Genomic DNA, 25,979 nt, shown 5'->3' on the forward strand with positions numbered 1-25,979 from the left:
AACATTTTTGACATGCGTTTTTCTGGATTTTTTGTTGTTGTTATTCTGTCTCTCACTGTTCAAATAAACCTACCATTTAAATTATAGACTGATCATTTCTTTGTCAGTGGGCAAACGTAGAAAATCAGCAGGGGATCAAATACTTTTTTCCCTCACTGTACACTTGAGAATCCAGAACTTGCGATTCTGGACAATACAAAACAACTGGAATTCTCTTGTGCAGTGAGTTGGTGGGCTTAGACTGCAGGAAATTTGGCTCAATTCCAACTGCCAAACCCACGCATCCACTCATCCATTTTTGGAAGTTTTTCGCCGGAAACAAACGGCAATAAAATGCAGGAGGTGTTAAAGTGTTCAGACACCAAATAGACACCTGTCGCTAGGCATGTCTGTGGTAAAACATGCGTGAAAACGTGCTTTGGTACTCTAGGCATTGTCTTTGAAACTGATTGGCCTACACCATAGACAGCCACTCGTACGGCTTCGTCTCTCCAGTGTCAGACCAGAGAACGCCAAAAGGCGAACAGCACAGAGGCATTGCACAATATCAAAGCAATCATCGTAGCTTGTGTTTGAGCAGTCATAATTGCCAGCTACAATCGGTACCCGCACACAATGGTACAGCAAAACAAAACAACGTTTTCGGATTCGAAACATCGTACCTTAGACCCCCTGATTTGGATGATTGATTTTGTTGTTTCGTTGTTAATCCCAAAAAAATGTCAAGAGAGCACCCCCCCCCCAACCCCCCAAACCCCCCTCATGCTTGCTCCGGGTTGGTCTCACCCGTGGCTGTCCGGCTGTCCCAAGGCGAAGCTGCTGAAGTTGACGGCTCTCCCGTCGTCCCAGCGGAAGACGCCTTTAGACACCTTGTAGGTGAGACCTGACGGACGTGAGCACGGCCAGAATTAAACTATCGGTCAATCAATATCGGCCCGCTTATTCCGGAACTGAATCGGGTCGCGGGGGCAGCAACTCCAGCAAGGCGTTCCACATCCTGCCGTGTCCTCCTGCCAGCGGCATCAACCGTAGCTACCGGATCGCCGGCCTCTCCTTCAGCCAGGCGCACCACCACCTTGGTCTCTCCAGGGCGACCGCGAGCGGCCTCTGGGTCTTTTGCTTGGAGGGCGTCATTCGAACGTCTCCCGGGGAGGAGTCTTTCTTTCGGCATCCTTAGCAGGTGACCCATCCACCGTAGCTGGCTTCAGCTCCACGCTCAATAGTGCCGACTGGACTTGGAGTCTTTGGTGGATAGCCGCGATTCTCACCCGATCCCGGAGAGAGAGAGAGAGCCCTGCCACCGTGCGCAGGAAGCCAATTTCTGTTGCTTGCACTCTTGAGCGTGTCCTTTCCGTCAGGATCCAGGTTTCGTGGCCGTAGGTCAGGTTCGGGACGAATATTGACCGGTAGACCGAGAGGTTTGCCTAAAGGCTCAGCTCCCGTCTTGAGACGACAGAAGTTAAACTATGAACTAAACAACTTGTTTATATTTTAACAGGCATTGCCCACTGAGCTGGAAAGCTCGTTTTGCAGAAGCGACCTGGCTATCACAAATGATGACAGCTCAACGAATCGGTGTATCGTGTGGAAATGTTGATTCTTAATGCGGAGGGAAAAGCCGGAGGTCCCGGAGAAAAATCCACGCGACCGCGGGGAGAGAGAGACACGCAATCTCCAAATAAACAGGCGTCAGGGTCGGGATCGAACCCACGACCTCCTGTATACCCGGCAAGGTAGTTAACATCTCGCCACCGTGGCATCAGTTATGCAGCTTTGCCCCTGGGTTACCAGGGGCCGAAAATATTCCCAATTTTTCCCAATCCACCGTCTATCCGATCCGAAGACGATGACGAATTTGTAGCGTGGGAGTTCTGGGTGGGGGGGGGGGTGAATCACGTAGCGGGCGCGCGTGATCACCTATCCAGAAGCTGTTGGACTCGGGCTCCAGGCCCGTGACGTCGTTGCTGTCGGTGGCCCTGAGCAGGTAGAAGGAGAGGAGGTCCTGCTCCCGCTGGCTCTCGATCTGCACCAGGGTCCCACCTCGGCCCTGCGCTCGCCAAAAACACGGGAAGAAGACGACGGCAAGAAAAACAAAACGAAGCGGGTTCGAACGGAAAACGACGCGACGCAGAGCGTGGCCTTAAAAGTATGATGGGTGACGTTTCGGGTGACGGCCCTTGTTCGTGAACTTAGAAAAGACGGTTAACGCATCGCGCGCTTTCACACGCGCTTCTGCGGCCGTCTGGAACGCTCTTCCAATATTAGGAAGCCACTGGAGATATGTACTTCTCAATCTAGATTGAAAACTTATTTCTATAGAACTGCTTTTTGAGTTTAGTTTGTTGTCCTTCCCCCTGCACGTTGGCCACGTACGGTGCGAATGAAGTTCAACATACATACATGGCACATTGTCTTTGTGTGCCATTAACGGGTGTGCTATGAAGCAGAGCCAATGCCCGTTATACATCATGTCCTGCTAAGGCCACGCGCGGAGTTGTTGACAAACGGATTGGCCCTCTTCTCCGTATGAGCACTGCGAGTTACCCTGGGAGAGGGGGGGGGCGACTCCTGTCCCTTCACCCACTGACGACTCACTTCACCGTGTCACCCACCCACCCCTGCACCCACCCCTGCACCCACCCCTGCACCCACCCCTGCACCCACCCCTGCACCCACCACTTCACTCACCCCTGCACCCACCCCTCCACCAACCCCTGCACCCACCCCTGCACCCACCACTGCACCCACCACTGCACCCACCCCTGCACCCACCACTTCACTCACCCCTGCACCCACCCCTGCACCCACCCCTGCACCCACCTCTGCACCCACCACTTCACCCACCCCTGCACCCACCCCTGCACCCACCACTTCACCCACGGACCACCCATTAATTCACTCATCCGCCCGCCCATGTTTTCCCCGCGGTCGCGTGGATTTGTTTTCTCTCGGGGTTTTCCCTCCACATTTAGAAAACGTGCGTTTAGACTGTTCAGATTATTTTGCTGCTATAAATGTCCAAATGATGAGCCACTTTGTTGGGATATCATTTGTGGCCAGCTCGCTTTTGCCATATAGGTTAATACTCATTGGTTCTTTCGGTAAAGTCACGTAGAAAGGAAAAAAATTTAATAATATTATACGACGTGTCGATTGCAACACAAGCAGTCGTCATTAGGTGGAACTAAATGTGAGAGAGAGACAAAACACAGACACGGAGACACACAGACAGACACAGAACTCTGTGTGTCTATGTTGTGTGTCTCTCTGTGTGTCTCTGTTGTCTCTCTCCGCTTGTGTATCTGTCTGTGTGTCTCCGTGTTTTGTCTCTCTCTCACATTTAGTTCTACCTGATGACGATTGCTTGTGTTGCAATCGAAACGTCGTACTGTATTATTTAATTTATTTTCTTTCTACGTGACTTTACCGAACGAACCAAAGAGTAATTCCTGCGGTCACGAAAGCTTCAAATCAAGATAAGTTAATACCTCAGTGGGATTTGCCTGGTTGGGATGGTGATAGTTCAGTGTTATTTGTGCGTGCGTTCGGGTGATTTGTTTACCTTTATTGTACTTTGCACTCCTATCGCGTTTGTTGTGATAGCTTCGCAAAAAAAGTGGCCTATCGATTTGGGCCAGACACATCAGCCAAAAAAAATCTAAAGAGTCAAAAAAAACTCACGGCAGGACATCAACAAGCGGTACGACCCCCAAAACAACACAGGAGGAGGAGGGGGGGCGGGTAGAGGGGGGGCCGGCGTCGCTACCTGGCACTGATTGCGCGCCGTGTAGAACGTCTCGCTGTCGTCCGACACGGAGAGGCAGTCGTCATCCACACGCAGCGCGCAGCTGTGGTACGGGAACTCCGCTCGCTCTGCGACCGGTGGGGGGGGGGGGGGAGAGAGGCAACATCGGACAACGCGTGGCCCCCTGAGTCGGCAGGCGGGCCGGAAAGGTGCCGCAGCCCGAAACGTCGCCTCTCTTCTTATCGTTGTTGTGGACAAAGATAAACAACAAGAAAGAACAAAAGCCCTCCGTATAAAAATGCAAAATGAGAGAGAAAAAAGCGATGTGTGCTCGATACGTGTTGGGTTTTTGTTGTTGTCGTGTTTGTGTGCTTGTGCATCGTCAGGACATTTCTAAGAGGCGCGGGACTCCAGCGAGGTATTCCACATGGCCAGAGAGTCCACAAGGTTACGAATAAGCGATCAACATGTCGGTGTGGGACATCGTAAGTCGCTCACACAAGACAGACACTCGCCCATCGAGTGCCGGTGGCGGAGTGGCACAGTGGCGGACGCTTGTGAACTAACAGCAAAGAAAGTCCTGGGTTCGATCGCCAACTCGGGTGCATCTCCGTGCAGAGTGCGTCGTGTGTTCTCTCCGTGTTCTGCATGGGGTTCTTTCAGACTTCTCCGGTTTCCTCCTATAGCTAAAACAAACCTAGAGTGCAGTGTTCTTCACTCATTTTCAGAGGAGGGGGGAGGGGAGGGGAGGCTACTTTCGCCGATGAGCCACCACGTCAGCGCGTGAGGGCCGCCACACATTTGCAACCATTGGGGGTTTGACAACAGCACGATGATAATTTTAGAACTTTCGTGACTGCAGGAATTATTATTTGGTTCTTTCGGTTAAGTCACGTCTTAAGATAAAATAATAAATTAAATTAAATAATAGAATACGACGTTTCGATTGCAACACAAGCAATCATCATCAGGTATAATGAAATAGCGACATAAAATCTAACCAGAAAACTATAGACAGACATATTAGCAGACAGATATTACCAAGATACATAGCGAGAGCAACACAAGTGACTTAACCGAAAGAACCAAATAATAATTCCTGCAGTCACGAAAGTTCTAAAATTAAGATTGAACCACTTCTACGGGGAAGTTTTAAGCTTATCTTTTTTTCTCTCTCTCTGGCGACTTGTTTTCTCTGCCTGTGTCCTCTTTAGAATGTTCACACTCAAATTCTAACTTAGCAATCTTTGAAATACGTAATCAACCAGGCTATGCGTTAATTGTGTGTTGACCGACCCTCTGTGTTGTATTACATTACATTTCGATATTTTACTAGGTTATTTAATTTTAGTGTGTCTTTCTCCTGATTTTCAGGCTTGCTTGCCGTGTAATCGTTCTTGCAGCACCAATTGATATGCTAATTTTTTCTCTAACCCCCCTCCCTCTCTGCCTCCGCCCCCCCTCTGTCTTTTTAAGGCCACCACACAGAGACGATCACCCCTCTCTGTTACTTGTGTTGCTCTCGCTATGTATCTTGGTAATATCTGTCTGCTAATATGTCTGTCTATAGTTTTCTGGTTCGATTTTATGTCGCTATTTCATTATACCTGATGATGATTGCTTGTGTTGCAATCGAAACGTCGTATTCTATTATTTAATTTAATCACCAACAACAACAACCGCCAGTCGCCACTAAGTGGCAGCGACGTCACCACGGCGCTTGTGCCAGGCTAGGTGCACGTTAAGGCCACGTGAAGTGTCGAACGCCTGCTGGTAGGAGGTTACGGGACAGACCCAGTAGGTGCCATTGGTTGACTGAGATGACTGGCTGATGCACCACCTGTGCCCCTCTACTGTGCCAACTTGATTGGCATCGAAAACAAATATCCTCCGTGTAGCCTAAACAGACTATTGGGGCAAGTGCTGTTAGCGAGCACTTATGAAGGCCGGCACGGCACACGAGGGGGTGGGTCGCCAACACCACGCCAGATCGCCTTTGCCTTACTAGTGGCGATGTTTACACACCACACCAGGTACTTATTTTAGGCCGAGTCGATCTAGGGGAGGCCCAGGAACGGTTTTGAACATCGTCACCAACTCGGGTCGCCGGATTCGTCGAGCAGGTCGCGAACCGCGACACCACCGCCCACCACTCACGGCAACATCGCCCCCTACTGCGAACAAAAACTTGGCAGAAAAAAAAGTCCGAGGCTTTCCCGAGGCGAAGCAGTGTAATAATACGACGTACTAATAAGTCCTCTGCCTCTTGTGTAAACAGAACACGTGTTTTGATTTAAAGCTTTCGTGACTGCAGGGATTCAAATTTTTGGTTCTTTCGGTAAAGTCACGTAGAAGGGAAATAATAAAATAATAAAAATATAAAACAATAAAATTCTCACGACGTTTCGACTGCAACACAAGCAATCATCATCAGGTGTGAAAAACACACTAATTTTCTTGCTGTGTTTTCACACCTGATGATGATTGCTTGTGCTGCAGTCGAAACGTCGTGATAATTTTACTGTTTTATATTTTGATTATTGTATTATTTCCCTTCTACGTGACTTGACCGAAAGAACCAAGAATATGAACACATGTTGTTGTTGTTAACGTTGTCGACCGCCCCCCCTATTGCTGTGACGTGTGAAGCACCACGCTTGCGTCACTCCGTGTCGTTCTGCGTCGCAGACCAATCACGTGGCCGTGATTGGTCGCCAAGACCCCGCACCGTTTCAGCAACGTCCGTACCACGTGGCAGGACGCCCATGAAATAACGGAGCTTAACAAGCTCACTCGGGGCCTTCCTCCTCAAAAAACAAAAACACAATGATGTCGATCTTATTCCCTAGGGGAGAACTGGCGTGACGAGAGGCTTCACCTGCACAGGTGAGCCCTCCGTAGCCCAGGTCACAGACGCACGAGCACTCCTCCTCCCTGTAACGTCCGTGCACGCACGGGTAGGAGCACTTCACTGAAAGACAAACAACAACAACAACAACATCCACGACGCCTTCACACAGTCTCATTGGTGTCGGGGTCAAACGTCCCAACGCTGTGGAAATTACTCCATTGGGATTGGTCGCATGCAGGAGGTGGCATCCGTGTGGAGCTCTCTACAAATCCAGCCCCCCTCCCCACCTTCATCCGTGGGAGAGGTCGGGGAGAGAGGTGCTGGAGATTGGGGTGGTGAGAGAAGTGGGGGTGGTGGCAGAGTTGGGGGTGGTGGGAGAGGTGGGGGTGGTGGGAGAGGTGGGGGTGGTGGGAGAGGTGGGGGTGGTGGGAGAGGTGGGGGTGGTGGGAGAGGTGGGGGTGGTGGGAGAGGTAGGGTGGTGGGAGAGGTGGGGGTGGTGGGAGAGGTAGGGTGGTGGCAGAGGTGGGGGTGGTGGGAGAGGTGGGGGTGGTGGGAGAGGTGGGGGTGGTGGGAGAGGTGGGGGTGGTGGGAGAGGTGGGGGTGGTGGGAGAGGTGGGGGTGGTGGGAGAGGTGGGGGTGGTGGGAGAGGTGGGGGTGGTGGAAGAGGTGGGGGTGGTGGGAGAGGTAGGGTGGTGGGAGAGGTGGGGGTGGTGGGAGAGGTAGGGTGGTGGCAGAGGTGGGGGTGGTGGGAGAGGTGGGGGTGGTGGGAGAGGTGGGGGTGGTGGAAGAGGTGGGGGTGGTGGGAGAGGTAGGGTGGTGGGAGAGGTGGGGGTGGTGGGAGAGGTGGGGGTGGTGGGAGAGGTGGGGGTGGTGGGAGAGGTGGGGGTGGTGGGAGAGGTGGGGGTGGTGGGAGAGGTAGGGTGGTGGGAGAGGTGGGGGTGGTGGGAGAGGTAGGGTGGTGGCAGAGGTGGGGGTGGTGGGAGAGGTGGGGGTGGTGGGAGAGGTGGGGGTGGTGGGAGAGGTGGGGGTGGTGGGAGAGGTGGGGGTGGTGTAAGAGGTGGGGGTGGTGGGAGAGGTAGGGTGGTGGGAGAGGTGGGGGTGGTGGGAGAGGTAGGGTGGTGGGAGAGGTGGGGGTGGTGGGAGAGGTGGGGGTGGTGGGAGAGGTGGGGGTGGTGGGAGAGGTGGGGGTGGTGGGAGAGGTGGGGGTGGTGGGAGAGGTGGGGTGGTGGGAGAGGTGGGGGTGGTGGGAGAGGTGGGGGTGATGGGAGAGGTGGGAGTGGTGGGAGAGGTGGGGGTGGTGGGAGAGGTGGGGGTGGTGGGAGAGGTGGGAGTGGTGGGAGAGGTGGGGGTGGTGGGAGAGGTGGGGGTGGTGGGAGAGGTGGGGGTGGTGGGAGAGGTGGGGGTGGTGGGAGAGGTGGGGGTGGTGGGAGAGGAGGCGGTGGTGGGAGAGGTGGGGGTGGTGGGAGAGATGGGTGTGGTGGGAGAGGTGGGGGTGGTGGGAGAGGTGGGGGTGGTGGGAGAGATGGGGGTGGTGGGAGAGATGGGGGTGGTGGGAGAGGTGGGGGTGGTGGCAGAGGAGGCGGTGGTGGGAGAGGTGGGGGTGGTGGGAGAGGTGGGGGTGGTGGGAGAGGTGGCGATGGTGGTAGAGGTGGGGGTGGTGGCAGAGGTGGGGGTGGTGGGAGAGGTGGGGGTGGTGGGAGAGGTGGGGGTGGTGGGAGAGGTGGCGATGGTGGTAGAGGTGGGGGTGGTGGGAGACGTGGGGGTGGTGGGAGAGATGGGGGTGGTGGGAGAGGAGGCGGTGGTGGGAGAGGTGAGGGTGGTGGGAGAGGTGGGGGTGGTGGGAGAGGTGGGGGTGGTGGGAGAGGTGGCGATGGTGGCAGAGGTGGGGGTGGTGGGAGAGGTGGGGGTGGTGGTGTGAGAGGTGTGGGAGGTGTAAGAGGTGGGCGAGGCAGGCAGGGAGGGAGAGGAGGCGGTGGTAGGGAGGGTGGTGTGGGTCCTCACCCTGGCAGTATTTCCCAGAGAAGCCGGACGCACAGCTGCACCTGCAGCTCGACGAGTCCAGGTGGCCGTGGCGCCCGCAGTTCATCCGGCAGCGGTTCTGCGGCACCTCTGCGGAGACGGCGCCGAAGCAACCTTCGCTTAGACGCGTTGCGCGCTCACAAATGTGCTTACTCGTGAGCGGAGAATGAGCGGGGAGAGAGCGTAGAATGAGAGGAGAAGGAGAGAGTTTAGTGGAGAGTGAGTGGAAATGAGTGGAGAATGGCGAAAACATGAGTGGCGAATTGAGTGGAAAACGAGCGCATGCGTGGAAAACGAGGGAATGGGTGGAAAACGAGGGGTGCGTGGAAAACGAGGGAATGGGTGGAAAACGAGGGAATGGGTGGAAAACGAGCGGGTGCGTGGAAAACGAAGGAACGGGTGGAAAACGAGGGAATGGGTGGAAAACGAGGGGTGCGTGGAAAACGAGGGAATGGGTGGGAAACGAGAATGTGTGGAAAAAGAGGGGTGCGTGGAAAACGAGGGAATGGGTGGAAAACGAGGGAATGGGTGGAAAACGAGGGAATGGGTGGAAAACGAGGGGGTGCGTGGAAAACGAGGGAATGGGTGGAAAACGAGGGGGTACGTGGAAAACGAGGGAATGGGTGGGAAACGAGTGGAGAAGGTACGTACTGGATGTGTGTTGAACCTCTTTCACACCGTACGTAGGCAACCGCGCTAATCGGTGATGCGGGAACTTTGCCACAAAGTTCCGATTGCATTGTGAAGACTGACAGACAAACCGGACACAGCTATTACATTTACCCCTTTCAGTCCCGAGCAAAGTGCTGCCCAAGCACAAGTTAACAAAGCAACCTCAACAAGTGCCCCAGCTTGTCGTCAACATTGGTTATAAAGCAATAATAATAAGAAGAAGAATGCTAAAGGGCTGCCGGTTAGAGACAGAGAGAGTGGAGGGGGTGGGGGGAACACCAAAAGATTGAAGGAAAGGGTGGCGTTGGGCACAGAGAAAGAGAGACGCAGCCACACGTGACTTCACTTCTACTCCGCACGTCCCGGGAGATTCATCGTTAGAAGACAGAAGCCAAGAAACAATGAACAAACAACAACAATCTAACCAACAACAATAGCAGCAGCACAACGGTGAAGCTGCAAGGCTTCTTAGACGCAAACGCACGTCATTTATCCAGGAGAGCGTCAACGGGTCCCATTGCCAAAGTTCGGGTCGTTCCGTAACGACGACCGGCGGCTGCAAGAGTCAGCATTGAATAACCCACTAAGTGGCAGTCCATAAATGACGTCACGCGATTTTGGACGATTTTTGACCCCCCCCACCCACCCCTCATCACACGGCGTCACAAAAAGTCAGACCCCCCCCTCAAATATGACGTTATAAAGCTATGTTCCCCCCCCTCCCAAAAAAATAAATCATGCTTCCAATCGCTGTAAACTATTGTCATTGTAGTGCGCATTTAATGTGGCGCTGCACTCTGATGTTGTAGGATAAAACATTTATTAAAACGTCTATTTTATTAAGTAGAACGTTTTGTCTATATTAATTTCAAGTTGCGCATTTTGATGTGACGTCACATTTCTCACCCCCCCCCCCCCCCCCCCTAGGTGCGTGACGTCATTTATGGACGGCCCCTTATGCTCCGGTGTCTGAATTTCAGTATGCGGCAGTCCGGAACTATGTTCTGGGAATTATTGTTTGCCAGGTCAGCAAACGTCTCGGCTAATTTTGCAATTATATATACGTGGGTGTGTGTGTCTTTTGATAGTGCGCCAGTCATTGAAAGGTTACAAAGCGCTGTACGTGTGAAAATATTCAACGCTCCGTACAAACATTGCAATATTCAAGGCACAAAAGCCGTTTTCAAATATGCAAATGATTACAAATATACACGTTTTTTCATGATGGCTCATGCATATACACGTATATATAATCCTATTCAAAGCATTATATCAATACAAGGTACAATAACGTGGGCTTATTTTGGATAGGCGTGCCCTGATGCAATGCACCATATTGGTTTGTATATATGCAAACATTTATAAGCACACGCGTAAATATAAATGTGTCGTAAATGTGCCCCTGCTTCAGGTCACCCAGCGCCTGCCCCTGGCTCACGTCACCCAGCGCCTGCCCCTGGCTCACGTCACCCAGCGCCTGCCCCTGGCTCACGTCACCCAGCGCCTGCCCCTGGCTCACGTCACCCAGCGCCTGCCCCTTGCTCACCGCACAGGCCACCTGCGCCCTGGTGCTTGAAGCAGCCGGACTTGACGGAGGTGCAGAGCGAGCACCAGTCTCCCGCCTTGTAGGGAGCGATCGTCTTGCCGTCCAGAAGCCAGTTTCCTCTGCCGGGGATCAAAGCGAACTCAGTCAAACGAGCGGGTGGGTACGAGCGAGCCCGACGGCCATTTGAATCGCAGGTTGCCTTGAACGCGACGAGACGTTGCACTTGGGCTATTTAGAGGCGAGCGAGATGACGAACACGTGGCCGGGTGTCAAAAGGTCAGATTTGTGAACACCTGGAGGAAATGATCTTGGCAACAATACTGCACTGGGCGAGGGAAGTTAATTGGTCAGGGCGGGTATGTGACGGTGGTTACACAAAACCAGAATGAAAATCTGAATATTGAGAGTGGAGGAATCCAATGAGCCATAACGCTCTTTTTAGCAGATGTCCAGTAGGTGAACTGTTGATTGCACACCTTGACGCGGATTTTGAGCGAATGCATGCTTAGCCCACGCAAGCCAGGTATTGTGGTATTGTTGCCGTAATCAAGGGTAGTTATTGAGAGCGGTGGTGCCCAAAAATTTGACTCAGTCAGGGTCGGGGGTGGGGTGACTTGCTCCCAACTTATTGACTGTGATAATAATTCCACACGCAGAGCGCTACCCACCCTGGTGAGCCACTGGGTGGCAGTGTCGGTCCGTTACTACACTCGACACGAACACGGCCCTTTTAGCTGGGAAGTTGGTGGTGGCTATGCACGTGGCCTGTAATCCAGCACTGTTGGAAGCGAGGATTGGGGGTATCACGTGCGCAACGTTGTGAAACTCCCTTACCTACGGGCATCCAGGTGGTGACATAACCTGGCTCTCTAAGAGAAGGCGGTACAGCAGCATGTGTACTCCACCTGTTCCGTCTGTACGGGATAGAGTGTTTCCCCCTCGCACGCGTGGATTTTCTCCTCCCACGTGGCCACACCTCGCAGCCCCACAGCTACGACAACCTGGCAAGTCCTGGTGGTGGCGGTTATCCCCCCATCCAAACACTAACCAGGCTCGACTCCTGCTTAGCTGTTGAGATTCGTCGCATTCAGGTTGATTTAGTGGTAGGAGAGTCACATACGCGGTCAGCGAATGGCGCTGGAATATTCTGGATTGACACGGTCGTGCCTTGCCGCCCTCCGCACTGCGGGCTTCGGTTGGCACGTGGGGTACATTTAATTAGGTCCGGGCGCACATATTTAAAAGGCGCCACTTGTCACCCCACTGTCACAAGTGATAGGTGCGTGTGGGTCTGCGAGCGAGCGAGCGATTGGCAGATGCCTCCAGCCGAGTGCTGTCCCAGCTGAGGCAGGGCCGGGCTGGGCCGAGTGCCCTCCCCCCCCGAAGCGGTGCACTGCCCCCCACCTGAATGTTTCGAGCCGAGACGTTTGCCGGCGTCGCAAAGCAGCGAGACGGGTGACGGTGGCGCGAAGGTTTGGGGCCGTCCATAAATGACGTCACGCGATTTTGGACGATTTTTTGACCCGCCCCCCCCCCCTCGTCACACGGTATCACAAAAAGTCAGAACCCCCCTCAAATATGACGTCACAAAGCTCTGCCCCCCCCCCCAAACCATGTTTCCATTTTTAAAATAAAACATGCTTCAAATCGCTTTAAACTATTGTCATTGTAGTGCGTATTTAATGTGGCGCTGCATTCTGATGTTGTAGGAGTGTTGTTATAACAATTTGTGTTGTTATAACAATTCTATATTTATTTAAAGTTGCGCATTTTGATGTGACGTCACATTTCTCAACCCTCGTCACACATCGTCACAAATGTCTGACCCCCACCCCCCCTCGGTGTGTGACGTCATTTATGGACGGCCCCTTTGGCACCTTGCCCCGGTTGCCAAAATCTAGCCACGGCTTTGGAACTTGCCGATGCCCATGGGCAGGAGGGCGTTGAAGTGCGCGCGTGCGTGTGTCTGTGTGTAGGGGGAGCGGTGGTGTAGCGGTCAGCGCACTACGAACCCGGCATTCCGAGTTCGATTCGATTCCCGCTCACGGCCAACACCAGCGACAATTATCTGAACAGGTCCTGGGTCTCCCCTAAGTCGACTCGGCCTCACATGAGTACCTGGTGCGGTGTGTAAAAATCATCGCCTCTGGGGAGACAAAGGCGGCCGGGCATAGTGCTGACCACCCACCCCCTCGGCTGCCGTTCCGGCCGTCATAGGTGCTCGCTAACAGCACTTGACCCAACGGCCTCTTTAAGTAATATGGGGATCTTTGTATGGAGGGGGAGGGGAACGGTGGTGCAGTCGTTGGCACAATGACCCTTCCGTGCCCTCCGCTCACCCGGGCAGGTAGACGCACGCGAACGCCTCCACGCGGCTCCCTGGGTCCCGGCACCAGCGCTTGGCGCAGCCCACGCGACTCGCCGAGGCCCACACCATCTGCTCGGCGAGGAAGACGTGATGGGTGCGTGCGCGTGTGTGTGTGTGTGTGTGCGCGACACGGTCGTGTGGGGAGCGGTAGTGTAGCGGTTAGTGCGCTGCGCTGTGAACCCGGCGACACGGGTTCGATTCCCGCTCACTGCCAACACCAGTGACGATTATATGAACCGGTCCCGTGCCTCCCCTAGGTCGACTCAGCCTCAAATGAGTACCTGGTGCGGTGTGTAAACATTGCCACTAGAGAGACAAAGGCGGTCGGGCGTGGTGCTAACCAACCACCCCCTCGTGTGCCGTGCCGGCCTTCATAGGTGTTCGCCAACAGCACTTGCCCCAAACAGTCTGTTACATCTTCTTGGTTCTTTCGGTAACGTCACGTAGAAGGGAAGTAATAAAATAATAAAAATAAAGCATAATAAAACAATTCTCACGACGTTTCGGCCACAACGCAAGCAGCCGTCCTCAGGCGGCTGCTTGCGTTGTGGCCGAAACGTCGTGAGAATTGTTTTATTATGCTTTATTTTTATTATTTTATTACTTCCCTTCTACGTGACTTTACCGAAAGAACCAAGAAGATGAATCCCTGCAGTCACGAAAGCTTTAAATCAGTCTGTTACAAGCTATACGGTGGAGCTTTGTATTTCTGCGACACGGTCCCATCGGTGAGCCTGCGTTGGCAAGGGGCAGAGACCCAGCCAGTCACCGCAAGCCTCAACAGCTTTTGTTCTGCCTGATAGAGGGGGCTAAACGGGCGCGGCACGGGCTGCAGAAGACACCGACTGATGTGGCACAGGAGGATATGGAGCTGACTGGACTTGCAGCTGACCGGCACCAACAGTGTCAAGATCGGCCTCTGTGGAGGAGGAGGAGGCTCGTGAAGGACGCTGCTAGGCAGTCGCAAGCAGTCGCCCTCCAAACAACAACAACAACAGGAGGGCAGTGGAGCGACTTTCGCAACGGCGAGCGAGCGAGCGAGAGTCGCCGCGCGTGTGCCGAGGGTTGCGCACCTGCGTGTAGTGGCGGCACGTGCGGTTGTGCGCGCACCCTGACCGCGCGTAGTCGTAGTTCTGCCCCTCCGAGAACCACGAGGCGAGGACGCCGGCGAACGAGACCACCCCGTGCGGCGCGCGGTGCAGGTTCACCCCGAGGCGGCGATGTCCTCCACCTCTTCCAGCTGCTCCGGTCCCCTGAATCCCTGGTTCACCGGTGATCTCTGCCGGGGTCCCCTCTGCCGCTCGGGGATTATCGCAAGCGACTGCCGCCCACTCGTGAGCGACTTGAGCCAAGGATTCGTCCCACTCCTGTGGAGGCGGCGGGCCGCAGAGCTCGTGCGTTAGGGTTCGCGCCGGGGTTCGCGTCGGCCTGAATGCGCCTGTGTGATCTCGTCTGTACCCAGAAACCCGAGCCGTGTGATGTATGGCCAAACACCCTTCGCGAAGCGACAATGAATGGGGGATACCTTCGACCTTCAGTAGATTGACAATTGACAAAAGGGTGTAAATTGTGATTGATAATATTGATTCAAACACAAGTTTTTGGTTAGGTTGTGTTCAATGTGTGTCGTAAATCCTACTCCACCCGACACAGGCAATGAAGTAAATCTGAACATTTGTTAGCGCGCACTCCTATGGGTCCAGTCCATCGAGAATGCGTACTGATCAGGCAGAGTCAGCTGTTCGGGACAACACTGTCTTAAGTCTGTTGCAAAACTGTCTCAGACTCCGTCTATCGCTCTCTGCGACAACCTCCCGCGTTGTCTCTATCGGTCTCTTTGTCCGTCTCCATAGACGCGCGTGTCCACTCTCGGTCACTCCGTCGCCCTCAGTGTGTCTACACAGCAATACCTCTCAAACTCAATCTGTGGCATTCCCTCTCGCCCTCCGTCTCTCTCAATCTGTGCTTCTCTCTCCATCTCTGCCTGTTGTAACTGTCTGTCACTCTCTGTCGGTAGCTGTTTCTCCACTTCTCTCTCGCCCTCTGTACCAGCGTGGACGGCAACCTCGTGTTCACCTTCTGAAGCGCTCGCTCGTCGCCGTGGCGTGCGCGATGACCACCACCACGTGACTTTTATTTCGTGTTGTGCGCGGTGCTTTTAGCGCCACAGCGCGTGGATTTGTAGCATTCATTTTCATTTGTTCGCTGGTGACTTTGTGTATTTCATATCGAAATCGCCTCCAGTGCTGTTGCTGCTGGCGGCAATAAAAGATGTTTAAATGTCAAAGTCTAGTTGTGTATCTCTTTTTTTTCTCGAATGAAAACTCACTGCTTTGGAACTGCCTTTTGTGTTTAGTTTGTTGTCCTTCCCACGCACCTCTGATTATCACGGTTGGCTGCGTACGGTGCGAAAGAAGTTCAGCATGCATACATTGTCTCTGCGTGTGTCTCCGTGCCTGTGTAACTATATCTGTCTCTCTGTCTCTCTCACTAGGCAGGCCCTCTGCACCACTTCTCCATGGTTGCTGCCCTGGCTTTTGGTCAGAGTTGAGCGTCTGTGTGTGTGTGTCTGTGCGTCTGCGTGCGTCTGCGTGCGTGTGTGCGTCTGTGCGTGTGTGTGGGTGTGTGTGTGCGTCTGTGCGTGTGCGTGCGTCTGTGTGCGTCTGCGTCTGCATGCGCATTCGGGCGGTCAGGCCGCACTCGAGGTGATCTATGGGGTTGGTGGACCAGAGGGCCCACTTAAGACACCGTCTGTCTGCTTGGTCTGCGGGGGCTGGCGCCTGGCTTTGTCCTCTGGTAATCACGTGGAGGAGAAGAAGAAGAAGAAGTAGTAGAAGTAGTAGAAGAAGTATAATAAATAGTAGTAGTAGAAGACGTTATTGTATAAACAGTCGTTAATTTTTCATTGCAATCACTCGGTGCGTAGTGGAGCCGAGTGGTGTTTTTTTTGCGTTTTTGTTTACCACGAGAAATTTTAATGCAAGTTCAGATTTCCGACGACGACGACGAAGAAGACGACGAAAAAGCAGATGAAGGAGAAGCAGAGGAAGAAGCACGAGGCGCGTGGACTCGGGAAGAAGACGCATGCGAAATCGGGAGGCGACGACATTGGCGCGTTCAGATAATTTATCGGGCAACGGGCAGGAACGTGCCATTGGCTGGGAGGCGCGATGGCATCTGGTCGAGACCAGGGATGTCGTGGCAGTCAAAGGAGCGAACGCGCCCGAGACGACGTCCGCCGAGGCGATGGAGTAAAGGGGTTGTTGGCCCGTTGGATCGTAGAAAATAAATACAAAATCACTCAGCATCTGTGCGTGCTTTATGCACACACCAACCCCTCCCACCCCCATCAACAGTTCCTGAAGAACTCGTGCACTCGTACCATCTTTTCCATGTTCGCTGCCGGGGGTTGGACCGTGGCGCGGAGTTTGTTGTGGAGGGATTCGAGGGCGAACGCTTCCTTGGACACGGAGCCTGCTGCATATCCAGGGGCAGCAGCAACAGCAGAAGCAACAACAGCATCAACAACATCAGCAACAGCAGCAACAACTGCATCAACAACATCAGCAATAGCAGCCACAGTAGAAGCAACAACAGCAGCAGGAACAGCAGCAGCAGCAGCAGAAGCAGCAACAGCAGCAGCAGAAGCAGCAACAGAAGCAACATCAGAAGCAACAACAACATCAGCAACAGCAGCATCAACAACAGCAGCAACAGCAGCAGCAGAAGCAACAACAACAGCAACAGCATAAACAATAACAGCATCAACAACAGCAGCAACAGCAGAAGCAACAACAGCAGCAACAACAGCTGCAACAACAGCAATAACAGCATCAGCAGCAACAGCAGAAGAAACAACAACAACAACAACAGCATAAACAATAACAGCATCAACAACAGCAGCAACAGCAGAAGCAACAACAGCAGCAACAACAGCTGCAACAACAGCAATAACAGCATCAGCAGCAACAGCAGAAGAAACAACAACAACAACAGCATAAACAATAACAGCATCAACAACAGCAGCAACAGCAGAAGCAACAACAGCAGTAACAACAGCTGCAACAACAGCAACAGCAATAACAGCATCAGCAGCAACAGCAGAAGCAACAACAACAACAGCTGCAACAGCAGCAGAAGCAACAACAGAATTAACAACAACAGCAAGCAGCAGCAGTAGCGCACTGTAAACAAACACCGCCGTACTCTCAGGATCATCAGCGGACGACTCCAGAAAGTGAAACGCGGACCATGGCGTGTGCCCGATTTGAAGACGCACTCCCCACGCACTTCGTTTGCTGAAAATGTCAGGGTGTGGGCGGAAAAATACGAAGTCTCGGTGTATAATAACGGGACCTGAATCAATTTCCACTTAAGACGGAGAGGTTACCCGGGTCTGTTCCAATCAACGACCCTGGCAACGTCTCAGCACCCCGGCACACCACGTCCAGTTATACTGCGCATTGGGATCCTTGGATGAAATGCGCCTTCGAAATGTAAATTATTGTTATTAATTCTGCATCTCGCTATGACTGCGGCGATTGCTTGTCGTCTGAGATGCGAGCCGGAAAAGTCTCCTGCTTCGGCGTCTCATGTACCCTTTCGCTGTGCCTGTATCTGTGCCGGATACACCACATCCACTTTAGCTCTACCTATATATGTGTGTGTGTGGAGCTGGGGTTGCTACTGGCCAGTTGCGCTTACTCTAGTCCATCGGCGGAGAGATTCGGTAAGGTTCTAGATTTGAAGCTTTCGTGACTGCAAGGATTCATATTCTTAGGTTTTTTCGGTAAAGTCACGTAGGTAAAAAATGTAAAATTAAAATTAATAAAAGTAAAATAAAAAATTAAATAAAAATCACGCTCATTCAGAACTCCTCTTTTGAATGAGCGTGATTTTTATTTTATTTTAATTTTACTTTTATTAATTTATATTTTTTACCTACGTGACTTTACATCTTCTGAATGAGCGTGATTTTTATTTTATTTTTATTTTACTTTTATTAATTTAATTTAAATTTTTTACCTACGTGACTTTACCGAAAAAACATAAGAATAAGAATATTCGGTAAGGTATTATTAAAGCCGGCTTATATCGCCCGAACCCTAACTCGAGAGTGAACTTTAACCCTACCGCTCTGGCGCGGTCTCGTGGTGGTGGTGGTGGTGGTGAATTCTGGTCACATTTTCTTATTTTTTCGGGGGACGGGGGGAACGAACATTCATACGCAGATGAAACTGGCAAATCGCTGACTCGCCCCTTACTGGATACCTGTGAGAGAGAGAGAAAGAGCTTCACAACTCATCGTCTTCCGCACAGTCGAAATGAAGATTCTGATGAGCAGAGTTTACGACACTCCGCTGGTGATGTCCCAGAAGGGGCCTCGAGAGCGTGCGCCTGACATCAGTCACGAATGTTATCGGGTCGAGAGAAGAATGAACCGTGGAAAACATTTCGACTCGAAATTTGCGTGACTGTAGGAATGCATATTACATGGTTCTTTCGGTAAAGTCACGTAGATACAAAATTAAAAAAAATTATAATTAAAAAAATATTAAAACCTCAAAAAGTCGTGAGTTTTTAGTTTTTTTTAATATTTGATATTTTTATTATTTTTATTATTTTTATTTCATTTTCTATCTACGTGACTTTACCGAAAGAACCATAGAATGCGTGGAGCACATGTTGGGGTTGTTGGGGTATTTGTAACTCCCCTGCCCTTTCACCCATCAACCCCGCCCCCCTCTCCCCCGACGTGATGAAGTATGTGTATGTGTACAGTACGTGCTAAAGTGTCGGGTATTTTAATGAATTGATTCATAGTTTGATTGCGCAACGCTACACGAGGTCGCGTTACAGAGCCGTGACAGCTGCATTCAACTTTCATGATTGGGAGGACAAAAAGAAAAACAAAGCAATTAGCCCCCCCCCCCCCCACGTGACCCCAGGCGATTGTTGATGCAATCTCGTTGTTTGGCACCCGCCGATAGATCGGGAATGCGTAATAACAAATCTAATTTTTAATAAAGACGACCTTTATTTACCCGTGAACCCGGTAAACGTACCAACGTTGGACGAACGTTGGACCACATGCCAACGTTGAAACAACGTTTGGCCAACTTTGGACCACATGCCAACGTTGGTATGTGGTCCAACGTTGGACGAACAATTGGACCACATGCCAACGTTTGACTAACGTTGGCATTTGGCCCAGCGTTGGTCCAACGTTGGTATGTGGCCCAACGTTGGCATGTGGTTGGAAACGTCGAGCCAACGTTGGCTCAAAGTCGCATGTTTACTGGGAAAGCCTAGAGACTATATATATATTTATCAGCTACATATAACGTCGTTTGGCCGATTCCGTTCGTGAACGTTGACGTTTGTGTGCTGGAGGAAAGGCGAGCACACGGAGACACAACGCGCGCCCCACCCACGGAGAGACGACCCGCTCGACGATCGACACAGATGATAATTGGTTTTTTTAACCTTCTATCTGGCAACAAAACTGACACCTTTTTTACAAGGAGTCATGTTTGCATAGACCACAATACCTGCAGCCATAATGCAAACAAAAACATAACTCTGATAATATATGCACTGGCTTTGAAGTTGATTGGTCCACACCCGAGACAGCTTTCCTTTAAAGGAGACAGCTTTCCTTTAAAGGATCACATGCCAACGTTGGTTGGCATGTGAAAGCTGTCTCGGGTGTGGACCAATCAACTTCAAGGACAGTGCATATATTATCAGAGTTATGTTTTTTGTTTGCATTATGGCTGCAGGTATTGTGGTCTATGTTAACATGACTCCTTGTGAAAAAAGGTGTCAGTTTTGTTGCCAGATAGAGGGGTAAAAAAACAATTATCATATTTTTTACTGGCAAATGAGGTTCCAATGGTGTAAATGATCGACACAGATTCTAAACCAACACCTGGCAGCGCCGGGCAGTCTCCGGTTGGAGTGCTCATCCCGGGTGAGTTTGTCATCGTGTAGGATCGTAAGGGCAATAAAAAAATACAATAAAAAAATCGATACAATAAAACGAGAAAATCAATACAAAATAAATTAATACAATAAAAAAAAATTATGCAATTAAAAAGTCTCGCCATCCCACATTCGTCTCCCTACATATATATTTTTTTTTTTTAAATAATACTAATAATCATTGTTTTAACGAAGCCCATCGTCCCGCACGAGCTTATCGCGTTTGCACCTCATCAGCCGCATCGGTTCAACAAAAGTAAAACTCTTGGACAGGCTTTGATGTTCAGTATCTCATCAGCGCGAATACGGCTTGCTGAGAGCCATGCTGGAGAACTGTCCGACGCTTACAGGCACGGACCACCGAGGAGGGAATAGGAGTGGTGAGGACAAGGGTATAGATATAGGAGAGAAGAGACGAGGTGAGTGGTGAACTTGTGCCATCACACACCTGGCGTCTTGTTCTTGATCACGAGGAGCTGAGAGTCCCGCTTTAGGTTGGTGAGCGCCACGCTTATCGCGTGCGCACTCACGGTCATCATCATCATCATCATCAACAGCATCAGCAGCAGCATCAACAATAATCCTCGTCTCCTGCTCATTTCACCCACGGAGGGAGGGCAACGGGAACGTGAACACGGATTCCTCCGCCGCTCGCCACGGAAGCCGCGCGTCTGTGTCGTGCGTGTCGACCGCGAGCTTCGCCTGTCGCGGCCACGCGGACGACGATGGAGAATTCACGAGCGCCCTCCTGGTGCGACCGCCCGTTCGTGCAATGGAACGAGCACGCTCGGCTCGGCTCGTTCGTGTGTTCGCTCGCTGGCTCGATCGTCTTCCACTCGTTCCTCTCCACTCGCAGTGCCGTCGCCGTCCGTCCGCGCGGTATCGCCACCGCTCAAAGCCGCCGAGACGAGACTCCTCGCCGCGTTGCTGCAGACCGGTGCTCGCCGCCTCCCCGATCGACCGACGGGTCGCGAGATGACGAGGAGGGAGAGGAGGAGGGAGAGGAGGAGGGAGAGGAGGAGAGAGGGTCATGCGGAGGAGGATGACGACGACGACGACGAGGAGGGAGGAGGACGACAAGGATGGGCAGGAGGAGGACGATCTGGAAGAATTAATTTTGACAGAGGCCAATGCCTCATTGCGCGCGTGACCTTGCTATTCGCGTTGCGCACAGAGGCGCCCCTGTCTCCCAAATGCCACAGTGCTTTGCGGGCGAACGCGTGTCGCTCGGGGGTGGTGCTGCAAGCGCGGCGTGGGGTGGGGATGTCGCCGTGACGCGGGTGCCAGAGATGATTGTTGCGAGGATGAGATGACGATGATGGTGGTGGTGGTGATGATGGTGGTGATGATGATGGTGATGATGATGGTGATGTTTGTGATGGTGATGATGGTGATAATGATGATGGTGATGATGATGGTGATGATGATGATGATGATGATGTTTGTGATGGTGATGATGGTGATAATGATGATGGTGGTGATGATGGTGGTGATGATGATGGTGGTGATGATGATGATGGCGGTGGTGATGATGATGATGATGGTGGTGATGATGATAGTGGTGGTGGTAATGATGATGGCGGTGGTGATGATGATGGTGATGATGATGGTGGTGCCTGCCGCGCTATGCGATGCGACGCGTGGTATGCACCAACGCGCGCAGAGACAATAATATACAACAAAGACGAAGATCCCCCGTATAGCCTTACCATACTTTTGGGGCAAGTGCTGTTAGCGAGCAACTATAAAGGGCGGCACAGCACACGAACGGGTGGGTGGCCAGCACCACGCTCGGCCGCCTTTGTCACCCTCGCAGCGATAATTTACACATCGCACCAGGAACTCATTTCAGTCTGAGTCGACCTAGGGGAGGCCCAGGACCGATAAAAATAATCGCCACTGGTGTTGGCCATGAGCGGGAATGGCAATCGGGTGGCCGGGTTCGTAGCGTCGTGCGGTTAACCACTTACACTACCGCTCCCCACAACAGGCAAAACACACACACATGCAGACACCACACACACACGCACACATTAACTATCTTGTGTTATGCATTACATCGTCCAGCGTCGAACTGTGACCCATATCCAACAGAGAGGAAACCTTGCCAACAAACCAGCGTCGGTTGAAGCGAGCCCAGACTGTTGAAACAACACCAGTTGGTGGAGTCGGCGCAGGGAGGCGTGAATTCTTACGGTAAATTAAAACGGGACGGTACATCAACCACGAGGTTCTATAGAGAAGCACGTAATAGAAGGTTTGTTTGGGGGGTTAGATCGCGTAAATATATAAATGTGTCGTTAAAACCCGCCACCACCCGACACAGCCAACTAGTAAGGGCTGTCACGTAAACAGAACGTGACCAGTTCATCACTAGTAACAGCACAGCGGTTTGTTGGAGAGCCAAGCCACAACATTTACAATCCGAGTACGACGTTTCGCCAGTAATTACAACTAGCTTCATCAGGCGACATCCAGATTTGTGGCGGGTTTTAACGACACATTTATATATTTACGCGATTTAACCCCCAAAAATCCCCCTCTACTATGGATGATATTAGTCGCGAAAGCCTGTTACGTGTTAAACAGATAAACGCGATTTAAAGCTTTCGTGACTGCAGAGATTCATATTATTGGTTCTTTCGGTAAAGTCACGTAGAATGGAAATAATAAAATAATAAAAATAAACCTATTAAATTATCAAGACGTTTCTATTGCAACACAAGCAATCATCATCAGGTTTGAAAGAACCAAGAATATAGATAAACACGTGTTCTGTAATCTCAGTGTAAAAGTGAACTCTCACTTTTTATTCAAAAAAATAAAAGTCATGACCCTATACATGCCGTTCTACCTACCTTTTGGTTAGTAAATAAAAGAGGTCTCACATTCAACAATAAAGGTGCCTTACAATACTGTGTATATATAATAGTCGGCGTTTCGGGCAATGATCCTTCTTCACAGCACATCTTTTCGTAGATAGGTAGCGTCTTATGCCTATGGACCACTCAACCTCTGGCATCTCTATTGTCGCGCTATGACGAAGGGCCTTTGCCCAAAACGTCGCATGTGATATTTCTTTCTATGTTAAGGCCGTAATATTATTGATGAACGTGTTGAGGATTCATTTGAAATTTGTTGGGACCTTTTTGATTGAAATGGTCGACGCGTAAGCCAGGGTGCAGGTTGAACACGTGGCGATGAAGCGAGACGATCAGACTCTTTTTTTTTTATTCATGAAAACCTCTCGCCGACTTGACGCCTTCGCCATCCGCGTGCCTCTGGTTTTGCGAGTGGCTCGCGGCTCAAAAACTCGGGGCCATCGGGACCCTGGGCACGGCAGAGCTCTGTACAACTCACCACATGATCCCACCCGTCCGAATACTATCAACATTTTTATTTTTTATTTTACCTTTTTTTCAGAAGCGACCTGGCCACAATGACAGCTCAACGAAGTGGCTTATCATCGGGTGGACATTGACAGCAGCCAAAATACCCTGAACACATGTTTTTGTAAATGTCAACTCCTGTTGAGTGGGTTATCCCACGCTACACGCGCCTGATCATCCCAGACCAGCATGATAATGATTGCTGCGATTTTGAGTTTCCTAAACAAATATGTGACTTTAATTCATCGTAATTGTATATTTGCTGTTTAAATCGTGCGTGCGTTCTTAAGTAACATGCGTAATTGTGTGTTGTCGTTGTCGTTGCTATGGCGATGAATAGAGAAATATCTAAGTCTGCGCTCTCCACGTGCCTGGGTGAAATATGGTGATCGCGCGTCTTTCGCCGATCTTGGCTCAAAAAGCCTCAAGTCACCAAACAAACACGTCCCGCGTGGCGTACAGAGCGCTGACTTAAATCACCCCCCCCCCCCCCAAAAAAAAACTGTGCGGTCATAAAAGTGTGAAAAAACAATTATATGTAAAAGGCGACGTTTCGGGTTAAGGGCCCTTCGTCATAGGATGTGGGTTTTTTTGTTGTTGCTGTTATTTGTGATTATGCACCACTGCTCACGCAGCATCACGAAATAACTCGACTTAATTGGGGGTGAGGTCACCGCAGCGCCCGTGCCAGCTTCGGTGCACTTTGAGGCTATCACGTGACGTGTCGAAGGCTCGCTGCTGGCAGGAGGTCACGGGACACACACACACGGCGGTGTTCATGGGTCACACTGGCTGAGACGACTGGCAGGTACCCCGCAGCATGTCCTCTCCACTGTGCCAACCTGGGCGTGTCAGCTTGTTTGCAACGTTTGCACGTGGAGGACGCGTACACAGAGACAGACAGACTCTGTCTTCTCGACAGACCTGTTCTTCACCTGAGGACGGCTGCTTGCGTTGTGGCCGAAACGTCGTGAGAATTATTTTATTATGTTTTATTTTTATAATTTTATTATTTCCATTCTACGTGACTTTACCGAAAGAACCAAGAAGATGAATCCCTGCAGTCACGAAAGCTTTAAATCGAAATAAAATCCTCCCTATTGCTTTAGCAGACTTTTGGGGCAAGTGATGTTAGTACCCTATGGTGGCCAAAATGGCACACGAGGTGGTAAGTAGACAGCTCCACGCCTGCCCGCCTTTGCTTCCAAAACCCTGAAGTTTACACACCGCACGAGGTACTAATTTACAGCTGAGTCGACCGTCGGGGAGGACCAGATTCAAATATTCGTCCGTGATGATGGCCGTGAGTGGAAATAGAACTCGGGTCGCTCACCACTGCGCTAACCACTGCACCACCGCTCCTACATGCAATGCACGCGCACACACGCAATGAATACATCCACTTAAGTTCGAATCATAATCGTGACAATTTAAATGACCATCTCAATAAACGTGTTTCTAATTCACCCAGCAAAGTCTCGCCGAGTCGTTTATGACACTTCCCGGTATAAATCTTTCCCATAATTATTCAAAGGAATACTGGAGCCGACTGCGGGGTTGAATTCCAACGCTGCCCTTGGTGGAGGGGAGGAGGGGGGGGGGGGAACTTGAGAGAGGGGGGAGGTTGGGCGGCCTGGGAGGGGGAGGGTCAGGATCCCAGTTCCCTTGGCAAGGTCAATCAAAGGCCCCATCAATCGTTAACCGAAACCTCGGTGTGGAGAGGCCGATACGGTAGCAGTGGAGCGTGACGTGCGGTGGTCGGTGGCTCTGGGGGATGGGAATCTTGGTGCCATCCGCACGCATCCTGCTAAGTGATGTCAATCTGTTACCGTATTCTGCGGATAATAAGACGCACTTACTCTTAGTTCTTTCGGTAAAGTCACGTAGGTAAAAAATGAAATTAAAATTAATAAAAATAAAACAATAAAATCACGACGTTTCGGAGGCAACACAAGTCTCCGTCATCAGGTGGGACCGTCACAGCCAGATTTGCTGTGACGGTCCCACCTGATGACGGAGACTTGTGTTGCCTCCGAAACGTCGTGATTTTATTGTTTTATTTTTATTAATTTTAATTTCATTTTTTACCTACGTGACTTTACCGAAAGAACTAAGACTATGAAACCTTGCAGTCACGAAAGCTTCAAATCTAGAATTAAGACGCACTTATTTCCCCTCCATATTTTTCACCAAACATTGGGGGGGGGGAGGAAAGGGGGGGGGGGGGGGTGCGTCTCATAATCCGATACGTGCGTGCGTGTGTGTGACCAGATTTGTGTAACTTTATTGACACCAGGCACACGGTTAGGGGTTGGCCAGCCACTCGCTCTCGATGCAACACGACGCCAAGGTTTGATCACGCTCACCGCCATCACCACCATCGGTAGATAAATGAATCGCCATCC

At 51.4% G+C, this 25,979-nt stretch overlaps 1 protein-coding gene across 1 annotated transcript; it reads right to left on the reverse strand.

Annotated features, from left to right (window-relative positions):
* Positions 1–782: 782 nt before the first annotated feature.
* LOC144728743 (C-type lectin domain family 18 member B-like) lies at positions 783–25,377 on the reverse strand. The gene is given in 12 exon segments (XM_078608350.1): positions 783–883; positions 1,918–2,047; positions 3,767–3,873; positions 6,624–6,716; positions 8,598–8,705; positions 10,834–10,952; positions 13,173–13,270; positions 14,275–14,418; positions 14,421–14,568; positions 16,584–16,678; positions 20,634–20,640; positions 25,283–25,377. Coding segments are annotated over 12 exon segments (1,245 nt in total).
* Positions 25,378–25,979: the final 602 nt, after the last annotated feature.

This window comes from Lampetra planeri, chromosome 30, assembly GCF_965212315.1.
Source record: "Lampetra planeri chromosome 30, kcLamPlan1.2.h2, whole genome shotgun sequence".
Classification (NCBI taxonomy): domain Eukaryota; kingdom Metazoa; phylum Chordata; class Hyperoartia; order Petromyzontiformes; family Petromyzontidae; genus Lampetra; species Lampetra planeri.